Source organism: Halichoeres trimaculatus, unplaced genomic scaffold (genome assembly GCF_033239565.1).
Source record: "Halichoeres trimaculatus isolate MK-OKI-2021-1 unplaced genomic scaffold, fHalTri1.1 fHalTri1_scaffold_4, whole genome shotgun sequence".
Classification (NCBI taxonomy): domain Eukaryota; kingdom Metazoa; phylum Chordata; class Actinopteri; order Labriformes; family Labridae; genus Halichoeres; species Halichoeres trimaculatus.
The window spans coordinates 12,906,580-12,925,709 of record NW_027437182.1 but is presented as its reverse complement, the minus strand read 5'-3'; the positions used below and the strand labels follow the sequence as shown (position 1 = coordinate 12,925,709).

The following is a 19,130-nucleotide window of genomic DNA, read 5'->3' as shown; positions in this document are numbered from 1 at the left end:
TTTTACTTTTCATTTTTCTAATGAACAACTTAATTTACCTACTTGATTCTATCAGGGTTTATTTTCCTTCGGTTATCATGTGTTTAAACTGATGTGAGTCAGGATTAATGTAGTTCTTTTACCTGACTATTAGGCAATCCAAACATCCATACATACTTTATTGCACTAGAGGAAAGTTCTAGCCCCTCTGGTCTGTGTGTGTTGATAAAGACTCATTTTAAAGGACACTTCAGGTGTTTCTTTTAGAGGTTAGTAAAGAAGTTTATGACCCAACTGAAATCCTTTTCCACCAACAGATGAGCTGAAGATACCAGATGAATTCTGCAGTGATGACTTAACTCACGACAGTGACCTAAAGTACCTTCTGCCCCGACGACAAGGTCCAGGACTGTGTGCCACAGGCCTGGTCAGCTACCTAGTGGCCCTACAAAATGAGCTGGTGAATGCTGTGGATAATCAAACTGGAGAAGACAGCAGGTAAAATAAACTACAGAGATGCTTTTCTTTTTGTTTCTTTTCTTTTCGTTTCATTTTGTTTCTTTTTTTTCTTTTCTTTTCGTTTCAAAAGAAATGTAACTCCAGTCATAAAAGCTGTGTTTGTATTAAGTTTGTATAATCTGTCCACAGCAGTTACAGGGTAAGCTTGGCAGAGCTCACAGAGCAGCATGTGATCAGCTACGAGGTGGACAAAGACCTGCTCCCTCTGGTTCTATCCAACTGTCAGTACAGCTTGGAGCGGGGCCATGAGACAATATCACAGTATGATTTGCCCAGGATCCAGCAGCAGATCCTCACCCGCTTCCTGCAGGGGAAACCCTCCATCACCAGAATAGTAAGTTCACATAGACGGAATGTTTTGTTTAAGCCAAAAACAGAATCACCAAATCAAACACGCGAATGAAAAACCCCCATACACCTGCATAACAAGTTCCATGTCTGATAACTGACAATCTAAACAAATCTAAACTAAAGAGATTACACAACAGTTTGATTTGCTCTTTTTTCAGCAGACATTTGAACTGTTTCTTTTTAGTTAACAAACCTCAGCGGTGATCATGAGTTTTCCTCAACACGACCATTGTTCTTTATTTTAGGGGATTCCCACTTTGGTCAACACACAAGAGAGAGACTATGATTCCATTTTTAAAGCTGTGAAAGGAAAAGTTAAACAGGTAAATTGTTCCACTCTGTCAAGTATACACCTGTGACTCATGTTGTAGGTGGTCTTTTGTGAAACAACAATAATCCCTGAACTAGGAATCTGTCTGATATATAATTTAACAGGAAATCGCTTCTTTCCTATGCTTATTGCGTTAAAGTTTTTTTTTTATTTTTTACAAATGTATGACTTGAAACTCATTTATTACTATAAAATGGAGATAATAGGTAATCCCAGCACTGCCTGATGTAAATAAACTTGTAAAAATAGAATATTATTTATAGGCTTACAAATGTTTTAAATAAAGGGTCAACACTGAGTTCAATGTGTTTTTTCTTGCAGGTTAAAACTATCTAGAGCTATAAACTTTCAAAGAATTAGCCAAAGCTTTTACAGTCATAAACTTCGTAAAACAGAAGAGACCTATTTGTTCAAACTTACCTTCTTGTTTCTTCAGGACGATTTGTCCTCTCTGACCCGCAACGCCGTGTCCAGAAACCTCGAGTCCTACAGCGAGGTGTGTGAAGCACTCAAAATCGTGGAATTGGTTTTGGGTTTCCTCTCAATGACAGGTGGCAATCCCGGGATGCAGCTGGTCACTTACCTCCAGGACATCCTGAAAATGTCTGACAACATTGATCGACACATACTGCAGGTCAGTGCACAGGCAGCTTCTGTGTCAGACATGAATATGCTTTCCTAATGTACTAATGTGAACACTGAAGGATAGATGTTTTATTTTGAAGTCAAACAATCTTCTAAAGCTGTTTACAACCATTAGTCTGGGCAATATCATGACTATCAGGTCCTGACTTCAGAAACAGTCTGTTCAGTCCCAGTGAGACATCAAATGTAAAACATTAAGTGCTTGATTTGAGTGCTGTGTTGTTTCTACAGGCTCTGAGCAGATGCACCCTTGGACACTGTGTTTGTCTGTGGCAGCTCCTCATTTCCCTCAAATCTGAGAACATGCTGCGTCTCAAGAGGGTGAGTGACACTGTGGTAACCACTGAAAAACCTGCAGGGAAACTGTCAGATGTCATGCTTTGACCTCCTGTGGTTTATATCAGTTGAATGCGTTCATCATTTTTGCTGTTGTGCTTATTTGAGTGTGTATTTGAAACACCAAATTTTAGATTTTAATTCATCACATATTGCTGATCTGCTGTGCCACATTTCTATTTTAAAAGGAGCCCTTTTCAGAGTACCCAGCAGTGTACCAGATGCCGCTTGGAGAGGAAGCTAAGATTGAGCTCAAAGGTTTCTTATCAGGGGGAAACGTGGACCAGTGGCTGCTCGAGATGCATGAGTTCCTCATTTTGAGGCTTGGCCGCCTGAGAGCCACTGAAAATTTTGATCCTTTGTGGAGGTAAACCTATTAAAGAGAAAAAATATGTTCGATCATTTTCACAGCCATGGCATGTTCTCTGGACAAAGATGTAAGAGTGGATTAACATGTGTTTCTCACTCCTCAGTGTGAAGGAGACGGTTTCTGCTTACATGGACCATAAAGAGGTGGAGGTGCCTGTTTATGTGGAGCAAAAGTTTCCTGAAAACCTGCACCTGTCTCAGGTTGTAGAGACCTGGAAGTACTCTGTCACAGTCAGGCAGGAGTTGATGATGGAGTGTTGAACTGGATACAGGGGACCTGGTTAATCAGAAGAAAACCAGACAGTTTAAGTTAGCATTGATTTTTTATGTTTATTTTCTGATTATGTGTGAAAAATTAAGATAGTTATCTTGCACTATTGGTTTGTTGTTATTACTGATTGTTTCATCAATGTTAGAAATTTAAAGATTTACTGTCTCAGTCTTACTTTAGGCATCTACTCAGTAAAGTGTTGTGTAACTTTGTCAAGCTGGTACTGTGCTCTTTATTACCACATATATTTAGAGTATATCCTTGATGTTTTTTTGGAAGATTTTCTAACTTTCTACCAAAGTCCAACAGGGCTCTTAAGTATAATAAATCTGGAACAAAGAAATAATCAAAGACTGGATAATGACCTCAGCTTCACCGAAGTTTTCAGGTTTCAGAAAACAATCATGTATCACTTTGTGAAATGTGTCTTCATGAAAGATCTCCTTTAATGAACAGGTATATTTTTTTTGTCATGCAGTAAATAATGTATCCTACAAGACTCGTAGGTCTCTGTTTTTGAGTAGAATTTGAAAAAAAAAAGTTTAATGAATGTGCATTTACTTCTAGTGACAGTATAATTTCCTGAGTGAATAAAGAAATAAAAAATTGGAAATGTTCACTATTAAAAAGTATGGTCTGCTTTTTTAGCATCATGGTTAATGTACTGTTGTTCATTAATATTTAAATGTTGAGGTCAACCAACCAAATCTGTTGAATACATTTGTTTAGCTTCTATAAGTGTTTTGCAGAGACATCCGTATTTGCTGCCTTTGGGCTAGGCTTTGACCTAATCACCCACATTTTTAATTGACATTATTTGACATGCAGGAAAACTAAAAAGCAATGAGGTAATACTGAACCCCCATGTTTTCCAAAAGTCTGTAGATAGAATCTTGGGAGATGGTGGCAGCAGCAAAGTAGAGGGACTGACTGGAAACCTTGCAGCTATAGCAGAATACCTTGAAGGCTACAAATCTGAGCAACTGTGAGAAAGATTCATGACAAAAGTGCAGCTGGAGTTACCTGCCTGAAAGTGCAAATATTGCTCTATTTTTGTCAAAGACTTCAAAATGTCTACATGAAACTACCAATCAAACAAATAATATTGTGTTACTTTTAGAGGAAATTTTGAAAAGTAAATCAAATATCTGTTCCAAAAATAACACAACCACTCTAACAAAAAACTGCTTTATTCTCATGTAAATAATTTACATCATCTTTACTTACAAAAATAAAACAAAACCCTTCCAACATAACACATGTTCAGACTTTAGAAACATTTTACTACCATTTCATTGTAGAAATTCTCAAACAAGGGAGTTTTTTCGGGGGGCCTGAAACCAAATCCCCCACGTGCCACTCTACTGAACCAACCGCTGTGAATAAACCACACATAAAAAAAAAAAGCTTCAAAACCCCAAATATCACAAACAACAAAAAATTAAGAGCAATTAAAATTATAATCATGCAGCAGAAGTTGGGGCTGGGCAGTTACTTTATCTGGAAATATTCAAAAATAAAAAAAAAACTCACAAGAGAGCTCATACTGATGGGAAACCCTTCTTTGATCAAACTTCAGATTTTAATTCTCAATGATAGAAAACGTCTGTCAGCTCTGATGCACTGTGATGTGGTCAGAATAAAAAACTGTCTAGTGCTGAAAAACAAAATGAAGTAAAAGAGCTTCTTCTCTTAACATTTACAAGTGTGGTTGACAAACATCACAGCAGGAGCATTTAACATTAGCTTCCTGTACTGACTGAGATGGTTATAAAGAACAGGATGTGTTGATGAAGGCGTGATGTTGTCTGTCAGTGCTGGTTCTTCATCCCTGGTGGTTTGCCCGATTTCTTATCCTGCTGCAGCTGCTGCTGCTGGCCTCGCCCAGGGCCACTCATTCCTCTGCCACGACCACCGAACAGACCTGCAGGGAGGAGGGATTAAGAGGGCGAGAAGATTAAAGAACATCCTTGGTCATTTTTTTGAAGCAGTAAAACAAACCATCCACTCTATAAGATCAAGGACAAACAACCTTTACTGCTGAGGTCTGTCTGATCAAACCGTTTCCACTCACCTCGACCAGCTCCTCCTCTTCCTTTGCCCTGCTGTTTGTTCTGCTGAGCACCTCCACGTCCGCGGCCTTTTGACACCACCTCCTCCTTCACCATGTCAATGATCTCGTCTGGGATTCGCAAATACTTTATGGTGCTCCCTCTGATGTAGCACTCAGGCATCCTCCAGAACTTATCGCCATCCTGTTAGAGGGAAGCAGAGCTGTCAGTGGATCCTGATCAGGGAGAGAGTGGTTCTATTTTTTATCTGTCTCATTTCTGTTCTTCACTGAATTCTTTTTTGCTGTGTCTGCTCCGCTATATGTCAGTTCACGTTTTGGCATTTCACTGTCATTTTGACAGGGGGTGGTTCTTTGCCTTGTGTAAGTTTGGTGTGATGGTGGTCTATCAAAAGCTGGAGACTTAGCAGACAATGAGCTACAGCGTCATGCTAACACAAAATTGCTTAACAGACAGCAGAAAAGTAAGAACACAGTTCTCAGCTTTACCCTGGAGGTGCAGATGACTTCTCTCAGGTTTATGTTCATCCAGTTGTCACAGCTGACAAGATGACCATTGTAGGTCTCCCCATTTTTCAGCTCCACCAGCTGAGGTAAGAAAAGAAAAAACAGTCAATGGCTTATTAGGGTTGATAACAAATCACAGGATAGGCTGCAGAAGCTTGAATCGAGTTTAGACAGTTAATAATATCACTTAAAGATTCTGAATTTAAGAGTTGAAAACTGATTCTGGATGGTGTTGATCTTCAGGCCCTCAAGCAACACTGCATTCCTAATGGTTTGAGTAGTTTACACATCAAGGAAAGCACAATACTGAACAATATATGCAGGTTACAGTCCAACATGTGCTGCCATCCAGACAATAAGTGTTCATTGAAGACCTTGCATAAAACAGGAAAAAAATATATGTTTTTTTACCCATTATAACGGTATTGCATTGTAGTAGAAGACCCCAGGTGCTAAACTGGCCCAGAAGTTATGTTAAAAAATGAGGCAATGCAACACAATGTCATAAACACCCCTGTCCTGTTATGAAACCTGTTGCTATCCTCAAGTTTCAAATGAGCTTATGTATTTCCTCAAATGTTTTTCAGTTCCGAAATTAAAAATGTGTCTTTGCTCCATTTATAAGGAAATTCAAATTCTGAAACCAATATTTCAAATAATGATAGTTAAAACAACACGAACTGTTCCTGTAAAAATGTATACAATGTCACAAATCAAACAATTTTGTACTGAATCATCACACAGTTTATGTGCAGCCAAAACTCCTATTATTAGTTCCTATAAATAAGACAAGTGTCAGTATCTTCTCACCATAGGATGGTTCTGGGCAGTCTTCAGGAGAGACAGGGGTAGCTGTAAAGGTAAACCAGGAAAACAGGTCACACGAAGTAATCACCTGATGTAAACATAAAGCATAAACTCTAAAAGAGCTAACTGCAAGGAAACTAAGCCGGGGATTTCACAGTAACGATGTTGATTTTGTTCACTTTCGTAAGCTTTTCTTTCCACCGAAGAAGTGATATGTCCAGTTGACTTAAACTACATTTTAACATGCGAAGGGTATATGTTTATCAAAAACAATGGAGCTTCTGATGATCTTCTTAACGTAATTTAGAGATTTTCGGCAGCTCTATGTTAAGTTAAAGCTACAACAGCTAACACTTAGCATGACGCACATCACTGTAAATTACTGTCGTGCTAACGCAGCTATCGTTAGTAATTGGGTTAACGTGCACCCAAACACCTATAAGACATCTACCAAGGAGACATTTGTCCATATTTGTTCAATTCTTACCATATTGAGACTGTATTTTAATGTTAGCTCTGCACAGATACCACGACCTCACAATGAGCTGCTTCTTTTTCTTCTTCGGGTTATTTCTAACGGATTGTTATACTACTGTGAAGGTGCACAGCGCCACCTAATGTACCGGAGACTAAAAGAGTCATTGAATGATATTGGTTATTTATGTGTCTGGAATCTGAAGAATTTAAATGCACCTCGAATAAAAAAATTACGTTGGGAATAACAGAGAATCTAGCAATATTGAAGGAAAAAAGTACATACAAATCAATTAATTTATCTATAAAATTAGGACTTGCCCTTCCAAAAAAGGAAAAAGTTAAGTTTCACAACCTAACCGACGTAGACGCGCTCTCAAAAAACGAAAATCATAATCGTTGTGTTCTGTAATTTCAGCCAATCTTAAAAGTTCACCTGTCAAGGTTTCACCCCCCATCCTTCTTCCACAATAGGTTTCTTTCTGCGCATGTGTACAACGACATTCCTACTGGGCATATTTTTCTGCGCATATTGTGATTCAAATACTTTTATTTATTTGTCTTTATATTCATACTTTTATTAGCCTTTTATTTTAAGGCTCTATTCTTTGATTAAAATCACTTCATATAACTACTTTCTTTCTTTCTTTCTTTCTTTCTTTCTTTCTTTCTTTCTTTCTTTCTTCATTTACTTGATTATGTATTTATTAAGCACTTTTCTGTTTATTTATTTATTTATTTTCTTTATATTTCTGTTTTTATTAGCCTTTTCTTTTGTGGATTCTCATATAATTTATTAATTAATTCGTTTTTTTTTATTCTTTTATAGATTCTTATATATTATTTATTTATTTATTATTTCTTAGATTCTTATTTAATTTATTCATTAATTCATTAATTCATTTATTCTTTTATAGATTAGTATATAATTTATTCATTTATTCTTTTATAGATTTATTTTTGTAATTTGGCACTCTCACTACTCCATAGCTATCGTTGAATCTTACCAAGAAGAATATCTTTGGTGGGAGGTTCGCGCATGCGCATGTGCACGCACTGCAGGATGCACGCACACTATACTTGCGTAGTATTTTACGCAAAGAAAGCAGATAACGCCATTTGGCATACCATGTTTTCCTTTCTTTTCAGTCCTGTATTTTCGACCTATTAGTTCGAAAGTACCGCTCAAACCAAGTATTTCATTACAATCTCACACTGAGAGTCCATGTGACGGGTTTGGACCCACAATGCCCCTGAGCCGACCTATCTTTTTCTCCACGCGGCCCAAACTTTGTAGCCTCGGCTTTGAACGCTAAACGCACGTGTGGTGCTTATGTTCTTTTCGTTTCAACTCCGCGCCCATAACTTTCTCGTTTTTCCTGCAGAGTAGTCTTCACTTCTACAGTAAACGACCTACGTTTGAGAAAATACCTTGTCAAAGGTGTTGCAACCTTCATGCAAATTAATGTAATCCTAGCAAGGTAACCAAAGGAACGGTGAGTGTTTCTTTAATATCTGAGAACACACTTTGCATGCTAGTGATCTGTTAGCAACGAAGGTATTCTTGTTTTTGTGTGTTTATTTTCCTTCTTTCATTTTTTAAACTTGTGTTGGTAACGCCAGAAGCGCGTGGTTGTGAAAACACATTTTGTGAAGATACAACATATTAAAAAATCAGTTGAGTTCGGCAGATTTTAACAAGAAAGGCTGAATTTTTAAAGTTTACTACTAAGTTAAAATTGCGGCAGTGGCACCCACGGTCGGAGACTTCCATCAAAAGGTTAGTTAAAGACTAGCTTTAGTGTCAAGTTTTGCTAATTCAACAGTTTTAGCCATGTGCATAGTGATAAGGTGTGTTACTGATATTACTGGAGGCCCAAATGGACCTGAATTGATGTAAACTAGTATAAGTTCTGTGAATGCAATGATAACATTTCTCGCTGTGATTACCTCCGCCAAGGTGGGTTATGTTTTTGGGAGAGTTTGTTTTTGTTTGTTTTTTGTTTGTTTGTTTGGATACTAAGATCCAGCATATGATATATATTCTGGGTCATCATAGTTTTCAACTCTGTCAGGTAACAAATTATCATACAAGCCTGCAACTAACACCAAATTGTAGCAAACAGTCTGCTGAAAGGGAGTATAACATTGAAGTAGTACTGAAGGGTTGCATAACAATCACAACATGCTTGGTGGAGGTCTGCGCTCTTTGACTGCTTTTCTAGTTGTGTTGTTGTTACCTTTGTGTCTTAAATTCTGCACTATTAACCTTTTTGTGGTGAACCTGTCTGCATTTTAACTCTGTGCTTGGGTTCACAGTGTCCATAAGTTTGGTTTCTGCTGCTGTTTTCAGACATGATGAACCAGGAGGAAACTCTGGTAAAGCTGAAGAAAGATGTTCGCTCCTTACTTCTTTCATCAAAGATGGGTTTGGAACCTAACCAGCTCAGGAGAGACTATGTGGCCATGTTTGGGTACCCAATGCCCCTGAAAGCCCTGGGCTTTAGAGACATCATGGATATGGTGAAGGAGATTCCTGACATAGTAACCATTAACTTCAGGCCAGATGGCAGCATATTCCTGAAGGGTAAAGTATTTTTGTTATCCTGTTCAAGCATGAGTGCTACTGAAATTAAATTTTAAATGAAGAATATTTCATCAAAATGTTGTATGATGCTTACAATCTAAAGGTTTCTCTACCTTATGCGATCCCTCTTACATGATCATCATTGCAGCTGTTGGTGATGAGTCCACTCGAAACATTGAAGAGCTGGTTGCCAAACAGCGAATGCCAAAAACCAACAAGAAGGTCTGGAGAGGAGGTGCCAGCTTCTACTCCCCACGCAACTGGTACGCGATGCAGTCTGTAGTGCTCCCAAGGAGAGGATGTGCTCCTCCTGCTCTGCCTGCTCAGCTGAGGGCACAGCTCCGCATCTTACTCTCCCAGGTATGACTAGAAGATATTATGACATTTACTCATTAAATTGTGTTTTTTTAGGCTTTATACTGCTACTCTGGTACCCTATATGTGGCTTCATGTGATGTAGAGCCTAAAAAAAGTTTTTTCTCATGCTGGAGTTTCAGGAAATCCTTATTTCAGCTTCTGTCTGCTAAACTTTCTTGTAGCTGCTGTCTCTTTAAGGCTCCGTGCTCTAAAATCCTCCTTTGTTCTGATTGGCAAGCTTTTGCTTGTCCTGAATGAGTTAGCAGATCCTTATGCGATGACCTCTTCATCTCAGCAAGTCTCTGAAGATCTCATGCTGTCTTTTGAACTGTCTGTTGTGAGTTGGTTTACAGGCAGGTTCAGGGATTAATTTATGACATTAGTATGTTGCTGTTTGAAGACTTGCACTTTTTTCATATGAAAATCCAGAATACAAATCGAGCGTGTTTGGAGGATAGAGCTGTCAGAAAAGTCAAAGATGAGCCAGATGAGGTTTATTTTCACAATTTCTTAACAGACACAGATCAGACAAACATTAATCTAAAAGAAAATTTCATTTTAGTAATGTTAAATGCCTGATGAATTACATGATGTAGTTATCTTTTTCCCTTTTAAAGCAAGACACACAGCTCTGTCACAGTCAAATAGTATTGTGTGTAAAGTAACAATGCATCTATTCTCCACCAGGGTCCACTCAGACTGTCAGACCTTGAATCTTCGTTCTTGCGCTGCTTTGGACACCCCTTGCGTGTCCACAGCTATGGCTTTTACTGCGCTGGAGAAATGCTGGAGGCAGCAGCCAACCTGGTTGTTATCCATCAGACCAGGCTGGGATCAGTTCTGAGTCTAAGAGAGCACATGATCCCTAGGCCACTGCTCACACCACCCAGCTTACAGAGGAAGAGTGTTCCCATACAGCCAGAACATCATAGAACTCCGAAGTCAGCCTTCAAAGAGCCACATCTTAAAGTCAAGAGTCCAACAACATCCCCAGGTAAAGTGCACGCAGAGAACATTCAGATCTTTGTTTCAGTAGCTGTTTGTTGTGCCCTCCTTGTTTTAGGCTGGTTGTCATCTTAATTTCCAACATGCCTTTGTTATTCTTTCCAATTAAATTCACAGTGAAGCAGAGTCCTGTTAACCAGCCTTCTCTGGAAACTGTACCTAGCTTCATCAATAAAAACACAACTTCAGTCAGTGACAAGCCTGAGAAGAACCAAGAGGTGAACCAAGAGGTCTGCCAGGGTCATCTCTTTCAGAAACGAGTCTTAAAGGTTTGTATGTATTCATGATCAAAGTGAAGTATAACTGTAGCGTTTGGTGTTTTAATTTCATGTTGTCTGTCTTCTTTGTTTCATATTCAGCTGGAGGAGGACCTTCGCCAACAGATTGTGGAGAATGGAGTAGCAGGCACCATTAGCCAGGAGCTGAAAGACAAGCTGCGAGAGGTCAGACCTCTGTGTTAGTGTACATGCAGACACCTGATTCACTTACATGGCAGGGATCATTTTGATATATGAAACAACCAAAAGGGATAGTTGTGAGTAATTTAATTAAATACTTTCATATGTTTATAATCTCCTGCAGGTTGTTCGACAGAACAGTGGAGGAGTATCAGTGCATGACCTGCCTGTGGAGTACAAGGTACAGAAAGAGACAGACGGTGCCTCTGTTTGCTTGATTTTTGTTACCGTAGCTTAAAAATAAAACAAAGTCATAGGATGAAGAGTTCTTTAACTGAATTTATTATTTTTGAAAGTCACTGTCTTTTATTTTCAAAGTCTTAATCTACAAAATAACTCTTGTTAGACTAACCCGTGAGCAGTTTTTGGACGAATGATAAAAGGATTGCATCTGTAAATTTCTCCTCGGATGTGTTTTTTTCTCCTCAGAGGCTTTTTGGTCAGGACTTGCCACTGTCCCAGAGCGGCTTTGTCAGTGTCACAGAACTGGTCAGCGCCATGAGCGACATGTTCCACCTGAAACCTGCAGGGCGTGACAGTGGTCAACCCTTGATAGTCATGGACATACGGGACAGAGATGACAAACAAGCAGGTGGGCATGATGTGTTCAGATATCCACAGTAGGCCTCATGATTCCAGAGACCTCACTTTTGTCCTTCTACAAAATGTGCACTGCAGCTCTGTCTCTTTAATTCTTGACTCTTTATTTGCTTTGTTGTACTATGATGTTTCATGTGAGAAGAAGAAAAATAGTTCTAAAACAGTTTAAAAACGTAAATATTTCTATGATGATCACAGTGTTGCAGTCATGGAACACTGGCTTCTGAAGCTGAGTTATCATTACACCTTTTTGCAAAGTAGCAATTTATCTGAAGTTTAGAAAAAGAACAATTGTGCCTTATCAGTGTTTCCATTACGACTAGAATTGTGCACAACTTGAGTAAAATAATAGACTATGTACGTCCAGTTGCTGATAATGATGCAGATTTGTGGACATTAGTGTTTTGTGACCACGCCAACTCAAAACAGGCACGAACAAAACATTGAATGAAAATCATCATCTCCACCTCTGCCCCTCCCTCCTGCTGCACTCTGATGCTGACCCACTCACAGCCTTTCTGATGCCTTCACTACTGACGGTCAAAAACACAATCATATGCTCTGAACACAACTAACTGCAAAGGTGTTACAATATAAACGCTGGCATTCATATGTGTGGCAGTGGACACGCACTAGGGACTTTTAAGAAAGAGGATCGTGGCAGAGGAGGTGAGGGAGGTGTGATAATGCAACGTGATCTGCGGAAAAAGGCATTTCCTTGGCTCTTATGTGAGAAAGTCCAATATCGAAACTTGTGAAAGACCACCTCATAAGAGAGTAAAAACTTTATCCAAATTTGAGAGTTGTTTTTTTTTTTTTTTAATTTTCGAGTAATGGTGTTTCGATCACTGTTTTTATTGTGAAATTTAGGTTTTGCTCACTTCTAGGTGTAATGGAAATGCAGCTAATGACTGCAAGATGTGTTTTCTTTTCTCCGAAGAACCCAAAGAGTCTGAAAGTTGTGAAAAAGATGTGAAGAAAACATCAAGGAGCTTCTACTTCAGCAGGGGAGAGTCGGCTTGGGAAGGTGGACTGGAGGGAGAAGATGACAATAGCACAGAAAACTCTGAGTGTGAAGATCTAGAGATCAATAACAACTCCAAGACCTACAAAATGGTTGGACTACTTAGTTTTGTTGTCAACAAAAGACTTCAGTAAACCACTACTCTCTGACTTTGTTCTGTGTGTTTGTAGATACCCGAAGTGTACCCTGCCATTCAGGTGCATCACAGCTCTGCAGTGCCTCTGGACGCCTTGCAGAGTCAGCGTCTCAAACCCCCAGCACGCCGTGCAGCTCGAGAGCTGGTTGAGGTGCTGGTGGAGCACGTCGAGTCGCCGGGGAACTTCTTCATTCGATTCAGTCAGCCTGACGGCCGAGCTTTGGAGAAGATGATATTTGAGATGAGGTGATGGAAATGATGGTGACCACACTGAGAAAGATCAAAACACATCATCAGATATCATTCAGCACTTTCTCAGCATCGTGATTGAAGTTGTCTACTTTTTCATGTTCCTTAATGTGTAAAAGCAAAATTTCTTCTCGTCTTTTTGTTTTCCTCAAGATGGTTTTATGCATGTCCTGAGATGTCAGAGCGATACCGCCTCCCAGAGAGATTTGTCCGAATAGGGCAGGTGTGCTGTGCGTCACCCACTGGAATGTGGTTCTACAGAGTAGTGATCCATCGGATCATCAGTCCCACACAGGTGGAGGTCTACTATGTGGACTTTGGCGACATGAATGTGGAACAGACAGCCAACCTCAAGTTCCTCAAGTAGGATCAACACAACCGTAATCAAACTGATGAGTGCCTGTGTTTGGATTCTCTCTGAGGTTCCTCTCTCCTCTTCCTCAGATCATGCTATTCCATTCTGCCTGCACAAGCTGTTCCTGCATCACTGGCTGGAATTAAACCCGTCACTGTGAGTTTGATCATTACCTGTTGATGTAAAACAGTTCTCATATTGAAGCTGATAAAGCCTTATTAGTCCTGGGCTGATAACAAATTTTGCTGGACGAAATATTGTCCCACAATTATTGACGATAAATGATATTATTGACAATGTTATTTTGAGACCAAATGAATCACTAATGTAAAATAATATATCATAATAATGAAACACACCTTTAAATGCAATAAAGTTTTATTTCTCATGAGTATTAGTAGGACAATCACACCCAGGTGCTGAGAGTGATGCACAGAGTAACCTCTCTTGTAATCTCTGGGGTCCTGAGTCTTCAGTCACTCTGTTCCCCGTCTCTGGAACTCCCTCCCACCGGACCTCCGTGGCATTGACTTAAAATCCATCTTTTCTGCCTGGCCTACTCAACCTAACTGTAATCTATTTACTTTTGAATCAATTTCTCTTAAACTTTTACATATATACATTTTTCTTTTTTAACTTTTGTTGAATGTTTTTAAAATATGTTTTGTATGGCGTCCTTGGGTGTCTTGAAAGGCACCTTGAAATAAAACGTATTATTATTATTGTTATTATTATTATGATTATTATTATTATCCAGCCTGTTTGGAGGTGAGAGACAAAGTTAACAAACACGCATGTACATGGCGGTATATCGAGGCCAGCAAAATTAATCGTACGATTAATTGATTTATTGAATATCGTCCCAGGCCTAAGCCTTATGCTGTCTGAAGTTTGATCCCTAAGTCGTCCGCTGTAACTCCTTTAAGTTTTGTGAAAAAAAGAATGTAATATACTAAATGCATTAATCCTGCATATTTGTTACATTTTCTTCTTGTCTGTTAATCATTCCCTAATATTCTTGCTCAACCCGTCATGTTTAAAACATCATATTTAGATCTGTATGTTCCATATGCAAGAAATTTTTTTTAAATACGAGTATGTTTAAACTGTCATGCTACAAATGTTGCTCTGAAGATTGTTGTGTTTGCCTTTTCCAGGGCAGCTGGACTCCTGAGGCCGTGGCTTCTTTTAAGAGGCAGTGCTCTGATCGCCCCCTGGTGGGAGCTTTGGATGGCTATATAGGTGATGTGCTGCAGCTCTACCTGTGTGACACACACACTGATGAAGACATCTACCTTCACACTGTCCTACTGAGCCAGGGCCATGGGACCACCTGCAGACCTGCAGTCAGTGCACCAGTAAGCCACACACATTTACCTTCTGCATGGACCTGATAAATACCCATGTGTGATTAAAAGTTGACACAAAAACTGATAAGAAGAGTAAATGCTCAGATATAATTGATCTTATAACTTGTTTTTTCTTTCACTTTTTCAGCTTTCTCCTCCGATCAGTCCAGTGAGTCTCTATTTGGGGGAGGGGATGGTTGACCTACCAGAGGTAGAAGAGGAAACTGTTCCCTCTCCAAAGGTAACCCACAATCACACACAAGAGGCAGTTGCTACTCTGCGCACAACTCTGTGAGGCTGATATCTGGTCATACTACCTTGATGTTTCTGTTGGAGTTTAGGCTCTGGTTTGCCTTGCTTCTTATCTTTGAGTGCACACTCTTTGTCTCTTTTCCACCCCTCCTTCTTCTCCGCTTTCTCTCCCAAGCCTTCATTTGTTGCCTTAAAGCTTTATTTCTTCACTGTCCACAGCTCTTATCTTACGAGCCATACTGTCTGTCAGTGCTGCAGGCTATTGTGCTATTGCAACAACACAACACACACACACAGATTCAAAGTATAGTCAAACATTTCTTAACTTAACTTGAGTGCTAGAAAAGTTGAACAATAAATACAAAACTTTATCATCCACAAGCGTACCAGCAGAGGAAGTCAAACACAACATCTAGATTTTCATTTTTTGGACTCTGTGTATCACCCAGCCCTCTGTGATCCTACAAATTCTCCTTTAACTAAGTCTGGTTATTACACTTTGAACTAAGTTACTGAATCTTTAAACTGGAGCTTATAGTAGGGAGGTTGAGCAACTTTTGACTTCAAATCGTGATGCAAAAGCCCTCCTTGGTATGGAAGTATCTTAGGGCCATAGAAATAAAGTTATTTACACAAATGAGGAGAAATTAACGCATTTTTCAAAAATGGCCACCAATTTGCAGATTTTTTTTTTTTTCGAGCTCCCATATCTTTGCTTCTGGCAAAACTACAGTGACAAATTAGGTGTCAAAGTGTACATTTTGGGGGTCAAAGTATAAAATAGGTTTCAGTTTCCTTAAACCAACAGTACTCCACCTACCATGACAACTGGGGGGTAAATATGCACATTTCATATTTAAAAAATTGTGTTATCTGAGTGACTTTTCTTATTAAATCTGTCAAAAACTAGAAAACTTTGTATTAAAGCAGTGGAGCTACTTCTGTACATAACATTTGCTCTAAGAAGCATGAGTTTTGTCCAGTTAGGAGTGGCCTGAACAGATCAGTTGCTGCAAAAACACATTCCATCTGTACCAGGGGTTGTGACAGATGTTGTTGCCAGAGGTGACAGGTTAACACATTGAGGTTTAAATCGCTTTCTTATTGAATAGAAAATGTTTTTAATGTTAAATAGCTATCTAGTGACTAGTTGGCTTCATTATAACTAGCTATCAAGGAACCAGTTAGCTTCATTGTAATTAAAGCAAACATGTAGCCTACATGTTGTTAGCTAGTTGGCTTCATTATGTGACGGATTCTTACTTTTTTTGAATACTTGTTATTGCTCATCTTATCTATCTCTTGACATCAAAGCAATTTTGTTTCTTGTTTCAGATTAGCTACAATGGAATACAGTGACAGAAGTTTATGCTTCCTATGTCAGTCTGCCCTACAGGTTGAGAAAAAATTAGATCCTTCATCATTAAAACTGAGAACAAATCCTGAAATACTGGAATTATGTTGTACACAAGCAAACAAACAAGCTGTAGAAAGCATTCAGTAGCAGAAGGTATTAGTGGATCTCCTTGAGTTTATAGTGGAAGTTAGTGGTGCTAGTCAAGATGTAGTTCAGCTGATGGCTCAAAATCCAGTGCTGTGGCACAAAAGTTGTTGAAATGCTATAGATAAACAACTCTAATCATCACTGCAAAGTTCCCAGACGGATTTTTGATATTGTTAATACTTTTACTGTCATTTGCACTGGAATATGATAAAAAGCAAGTGGTCCTGACAACAACAGAGGGCTAAAGTGATGCACGACACTCACCTGTCATCTGAAAACTGTCCAGTCTCCAGACAAGGTGGAGGGGTGTCACTGTAATCTAAAATAATAAAAATGATAAATCTGAGAATAAAAAGAGATTTTTTTTTTCTTTAGGTTAAGGACGTAGAGCTGCCAGCCCTCGAGTTGGTCAGTGAGCCTGAGACCAGCCCCCACAGATTGGTATGAACACCTGACACTGGCTATGTCCACATACACACAGTTCTACTGCTTTTACTCCATGCTCTTTCAGAAATGTGAAACTTTATTTTCTGTACATTGCTTCATTATCTGTTGTTTAGTTTAAGCTCTGGTACCAGTATCAGAAAAAAGCAGAACTGTAGTTGGGTGTTGTTGGTGTGCTTTGTCAGGCGTCAGATACCAACCCGTTCAGTGTTCTGCTGAATGATGAGACCCTCAGCAGTGGGACAGCGGACTCAGCGCCGACCAACAGCTTGACCTCTAGCAGCAGGTCCCCTCCAGCCTCCAGTACTCTGGTACCACCTGATCTGATCCAGACCAAGAACAGCCCAGCTCGCTGTTCAGACCATCTTAAGGTGAGAAGACACGCCATGTTTGGATTGTGTTCTCCTGTTGAGCCTTTTGTGTGGCCTTTTTTTCCATTAAGGAGTCTTTGTTCTGTTTTCAGACGCTGAGCGTGACTCCTCCCCCAGCACCATCCGGCATCAATTCCACTGTCTGTCGGACACAAGAAGAAAAGCAGCGCTGGCCGGGAGCTTCCACCCCCTCGTTTGAAGGGTTACCTTCAATCCTAAGGACATTGAGTCTCCACACTCCTGACCTGAGCCCAGGTACATGAACACACACTGATGGAGCCAGGTTTTAGTTTATACTCAGGGCAGAGAGTTTTGTCTGACTGTTTATAACAGTGAACCTTTAGAGGGCTGTCATTTGTTGTGTTTACTGGGTTGGACAGAAGCAGTTTTGTGACCACATATCAGATCATTATTGCATCTTTTAGTTATTCTAGCTGTGCTTCATGAAAAGTTGTGAAATGAAAAAGATTGGATTGGACATGTAACAACAACCTGAAAAGTAACAATTATCCATTAATTTAAAAAAATGTACCAACTGACCCAAAATGTAACAAGATGCTGAGTCTAAAACATAATCACATTGTATTCATAGTAACAATCTAGATCTTTCTGTTGAAAGAGAACACAACCTGTCAGGATTTAAAACATGATTTCCTAGTGGCTGTCATCAACCTGCACATTACACAGAGAAAGACAAGCCTTCAATGAAATGAGTTTGTGTGCACAGATGCTGCACAGATATTGATTTCGACCCTGCTGCTTACTGTGGTAGATGTTCCTGCACAGGGAAGCTGACACAGATTGAATCAGACCTGTTACCAGAGCCATTTGACCCAACAGGCTGCTTTCATTACATTGCATTCGTGCTGGTGTGCACACACACTGATGCTTCCATCACACATGCACAGAGATCTAGTATGAAAAACTAAAATGGGTCAAGAAGGAATTATCTGCAAACCGTTTCTTTTGAGCTGTAGCGTTAAAGTGCATTACACAGCTGATCAAACAGATAAAAACAGGAGATGGAAACAGCTAGAGCACAAACAGATAAAAAGTGTCTAAAAATGTCTGTGAGCTCTGTTATTAAACAGCTTTCCTTATAAAACTAATCTTTATTTCTTTCATGTGTCTTATTTTTGTCTGTTTCAGGTGTGTCCTATTACCACTCAGGCCTTGTGTTTCCTCTGTTTGGGGCCAGAAAGGTGGTGTCTGCTTCATTCAGCCCCAAAACAACTCCCAATCAAACAACCTGAGAGTCATTTTAAAAGACCTGATGATTATTTTTGTTATGAAAGAAGAACTTTTATTCTGTGTTTGTTTGTTTGTTTTGTTTTGTTGTCAGAACGTGACAATAAGTTTATTAGTTACATTGTTTGATTTTACTAATTTTAAAATTGCTGTTCTGGAAAGAGTTGATGTTTTTCTATGTGATATTGAAAATGAGAATTACGGGAGAATTTAGGAAAAGATAAATGTAATTTTATGTTAAAAAATAAATTTTATTTGATAGAATATTTTCGTATTAAAGTTTGTGTCATGTGATTCTTAGTTGTGGTTTCAAATACTTTACGAGTTCAGCGTCTGACACGTCATATTTCTTTTCACAATGCCCGTTTCCATTAACTTGACTCTCCTTGAATGAAACACAAAAACTATATTAGATTAAATAAAACCAGAAGAAGGATTTGATGTATTTCTTTGTGTTATTAAGTAGAGCTCCGAAACGTGCTCCCTAAGAGTTCTGATTATCAGTCTGCATCCTGCTGATCCCACAATCCT

The 19,130-nt window shown here is 39.2% G+C and overlaps 3 protein-coding genes across 3 annotated transcripts in view; 2 read left to right on the top strand and 1 right to left on the bottom strand.

Moving 5' to 3' along the window:
- LOC141789178 (E3 ubiquitin-protein ligase rnf213-alpha-like) overlaps positions 1–3,302 on the top strand; it is a 40,715-nt gene extending 37,413 nt beyond the window's left edge. The window contains exons 61-67 of the mRNA XM_074668513.1: positions 297–477; positions 628–832; positions 1,095–1,172; positions 1,617–1,814; positions 2,057–2,146; positions 2,350–2,528; positions 2,635–3,302. Of these exons, the coding sequence (XP_074524614.1) occupies positions 297–477; positions 628–832; positions 1,095–1,172; positions 1,617–1,814; positions 2,057–2,146; positions 2,350–2,528; positions 2,635–2,791 (1,088 nt within the window). The 3' untranslated portion in view covers positions 2,792–3,302. The remainder of the gene's footprint in view (positions 1–296; positions 478–627; positions 833–1,094; positions 1,173–1,616; positions 1,815–2,056; positions 2,147–2,349; positions 2,529–2,634) is intronic.
- Positions 3,303–3,973: 671 nt separating this feature from the next.
- On the bottom strand, positions 3,974–6,802 carry lsm4 (LSM4 homolog, U6 small nuclear RNA and mRNA degradation associated). Its single transcript, XM_074668414.1, has 5 exons — positions 6,674–6,802; positions 6,190–6,231; positions 5,362–5,460; positions 4,876–5,056; positions 3,974–4,725 (listed from the first exon to the last, which is right to left on the bottom strand). Exons 1-5 carry the CDS (start codon positions 6,674–6,676, stop codon positions 4,613–4,615), a joined length of 438 nt encoding a protein of 145 aa, XP_074524515.1. The 5' UTR covers positions 6,677–6,802; the 3' UTR covers positions 3,974–4,612.
- Positions 6,803–7,697: 895 nt separating this feature from the next.
- tdrd5 (tudor domain containing 5) lies at positions 7,698–19,130 on the top strand. The gene is made up of 18 exons (XM_074667473.1): positions 7,698–8,156; positions 9,014–9,247; positions 9,396–9,607; positions 10,292–10,598; positions 10,727–10,878; positions 10,969–11,052; positions 11,192–11,248; positions 11,497–11,659; positions 12,608–12,783; positions 12,862–13,073; positions 13,230–13,439; positions 13,521–13,587; positions 14,589–14,789; positions 14,929–15,021; positions 16,912–16,977; positions 17,166–17,351; positions 17,444–17,606; positions 18,501–19,130. Exons 2-18 carry the CDS (start codon positions 9,016–9,018, stop codon positions 18,602–18,604), a joined length of 2,685 nt encoding a protein of 894 aa, XP_074523574.1. The 5' UTR covers positions 7,698–8,156; positions 9,014–9,015; the 3' UTR covers positions 18,605–19,130.